Raw genomic sequence first — 2,601 nt, forward strand, 5'->3', positions numbered from 1 at the left:
CTCCTTGATGCAGACGAGGCAGCACCTGAGAACAACAGTATATGCGAGGGAACGACCCCAACTACGCCGCTGTTCAGATATCCGATCAATCAAAACAGGCGTTCGTCGTCAGATGTCGAAGGAAGTACTCGGAAGGGTAGAGGAAAGGCCCAACATCAGTTCGCTTTACTTGCCTGGGAAACGTGATAACTGGCCGTCAAGTAGTCAAAATTGTGTCCCTAAAATTCAATAGCACATGTGACCGCTCCTCCTTCACTATTCGCTCGTACACGTGGCAGTTACGATCCGACGACACCTTCGACACAACTCTGGAACGAGGAAAAGGTACCTAACACGCTCGCATTCATTCAAGTATGACCTGTGAAGTCGAAAAGCACCGCTGCATCTACAGAAAAACGTCATACTTCATACAAATATCGTCCACACACATGCCGCTCTTCCACTGGTGCACTCTCTCATTCTCGTAGGCGACAGAAGCAGATGTCTGATTTCAACGCCAGCTGGCACAACTTGTCCTTTTCGTCGAATTATACCGAAACAGCTGAGAACAGTTGCGCAACGCATCACTGAGAGTTACAATCACGGCTGAAGGAATAATGACGCTTCCTTCGCGACAACAGTCATTACGTCCTAACTTCATTAGGACGGCGCCGGCGGCTAGTTATCTCTCTCTGTACTGGTGAGAAAAAGTCCCTTGATTTTCTTCAAAGGTAGGTTCCAAGGGAAATTCCGGCGCCTGTCTTTGTCCTCTCTGCAGAGCATGTGCAGAATGCGTTTGCACGGTATTCGAGGCTTGTGGCTGCCCCTGTTGAAAAGTCAGGGCTCGAGGGTCAAAAACCTGTTGCATGCCACCTTGCCGTGGGTCTTGTCTTTGAGTGAAAGGTTGCAAGCGGTTGACAGGTGCGATGACGTTTGCTTCCGGTGGCATACCCTGACGGTGTGGTGTCGACATAGAGCCAGATGCTTGCATCGGGTTGCTTGATGCGGGCTGCGGTTGCGGCGGTGTTTTCTTCTTCCTCTGGCGCCTTGGTCGCTTCTTCGCGGGTTCCTTCGGCGTGCCACATCTCGAGCACTTGTTTTTTCGAATGTGATTCATCTCTCCGCAGTTGGTGCATGCTCTTTGAACGCGCTCCTTTCCTTGCCGTGTATCAGTGGAGGTCCCATGCCCTGGCGGCTTCGGGGTTGATGCGACCGGGGTCTCTCGATTAGGGTGCGGTGGCGAAATTTGTGGCGGGGTGGGATCGATCAAGCGCTTTCGCTTCGATTGGACAGAGCGGGGTGCACTAGCGTGAGGGTCATATTTCGGCATTTGCTGATGGAGATGAAGAGGGGGCTGAGGACGTTGCAACACTGCCGGGGGTTGAGGGTGCGGTTGGTGAGACTGGACGGGGTGCTCAGGTGGCCACATGGACGAAACATATTGTGGACGACTGTGTACAGGTTGTTGAGGGTAAACATCTGTTAGTTGAGTCTGTTGAGCTGTTGCGCCTGGGAAGGCTGGGTGCGGCATGCTAGGTTGATTTAGATCCTGAGGTTCTTGGTATAGTGCAGGATTCTGCGTTTGAGAAGGGCCAAGAACTTCAAACATGTTCATCTCTTGGCCGGAAGATTGCTGGTGGGGTGGTGCTGACGGTTGCGGTGGGGGATCGGGATGTCGAGCAAGCATGGGGATATGATGCGTTATTGGGGTGAGAGAATGTTGTTGCGGGAGGTTATGACCTTGGGCCGAGTGTGGTGCAGTAGAGGGAGGAAAGTTGGTTGTTCCGATGTGTGGTAGTGGGGACTGATGGTCTTGATGATGCTGTTGAGGTTGGGAATGGGTGTGGGGATGAAGAGATTGTTGTTGTCGCTGACGCTGGGGCTGCTGAGGATGCGATGGAGGTTGGGTAGGATGTCCGTAGGGAAGCCGTTGATGGGGATTCCGCGACATTAGCTGAGAGTGACCGGGTTGGGATCAAGTCTAATGTGAGGATGGATGCTCGTCATGGAAGAAGTGAAAGGAGGTGTGGCAGATTGTGTTTGACAAACAGGGTAGGAGCGAATGTGAAGTGTCTGCGAAAGGCGGATAATGGAAGAAGGGATAGTATTGTGGATGGAAGCACAAACTTGGAGAATGACGGGTGGTGGTGTGAACGAGGAAAGGGAATGTTTTCTGATGGGGTACTGGGAGTGGGGAGAGAGGGGTGAGTTTGGTCAATGTGTTTGTTGTTTGAGACCGAGGTTATGATGGATGGAGACGGGGAGGGGGGAGACGGGGAAGACAGGGATTGATATGGGAGACGTAACGGATGATGTGAATGAGTTCAGGAAGACAGCGAAGAATTAAAAGAAGGGAGGATGGAAGATGGTAGCCTTCAGCAGACGTCGAAGGTTGATGTGTTTTTTTTTGGGGTGCCAGAGAGTGGAACACGGATGCGAGAGGGAAGGGGGAAGGAGAGGTACTGTGGAGGTGAATTTGTATTTGTATGGGAGTGGAGGTGGGGGTCGGGGAGCGGGGGAGGAGGGGGGGCGAGAGGGGGGGGGGGGGGGGGGGTTGGGGGGAAAATTTGGGGGGGTTGGGTGGGAAATGGAAGAAAAAGGGAAAAGGGGGTTGGGCCCCTT

The 2,601-nt window shown here is 52.9% G+C and overlaps 3 protein-coding genes across 3 annotated transcripts; 1 reads left to right on the top strand and 2 right to left on the bottom strand.

Moving 5' to 3' along the window:
- Positions 1-353: 353 nt before the first annotated feature.
- CHC_T00003185001 (hypothetical protein) lies at positions 354-467 on the top strand. The gene has a single exon (XM_005714337.1). The coding sequence runs from the start codon at positions 354-356 to the stop codon at positions 465-467; it is 114 nt and encodes a 37-aa protein (XP_005714394.1).
- A 23-nt stretch (positions 468-490) lies between these two features.
- CHC_T00003186001 (hypothetical protein) lies at positions 491-640 on the bottom strand. The gene has a single exon (XM_005714338.1). It carries the CDS (start codon positions 638-640, stop codon positions 491-493), a length of 150 nt encoding a protein of 49 aa, XP_005714395.1.
- A 21-nt stretch (positions 641-661) lies between these two features.
- CHC_T00003187001 (hypothetical protein) lies at positions 662-1,930 on the bottom strand. Its single transcript, XM_005714339.1, has one exon. The coding sequence runs from the start codon at positions 1,928-1,930 to the stop codon at positions 662-664; it is 1,269 nt and encodes a 422-aa protein (XP_005714396.1).
- Positions 1,931-2,601: the final 671 nt, after the last annotated feature.

The sequence above is a fragment of the Chondrus crispus genome, genomic scaffold, assembly GCF_000350225.1.
Source record: "Chondrus crispus Stackhouse genomic scaffold, scaffold_179, whole genome shotgun sequence".
Classification (NCBI taxonomy): Eukaryota; Rhodophyta; class Florideophyceae; order Gigartinales; family Gigartinaceae; genus Chondrus; species Chondrus crispus.

Coding starts and splice junctions, on each gene's coding strand:
- CHC_T00003186001 (XM_005714338.1), bottom strand. CDS start 640: ATGAAGTTAGGACGTAATGACTGTTGTCGCGAAGGAAGCGTCATTATT.
- CHC_T00003185001 (XM_005714337.1), top strand. CDS start 354: ATGACCTGTGAAGTCGAAAAGCACCGCTGCATCTACAGAAAAACGTCA.
- CHC_T00003187001 (XM_005714339.1), bottom strand. CDS start 1,930: ATGTCGCGGAATCCCCATCAACGGCTTCCCTACGGACATCCTACCCAA.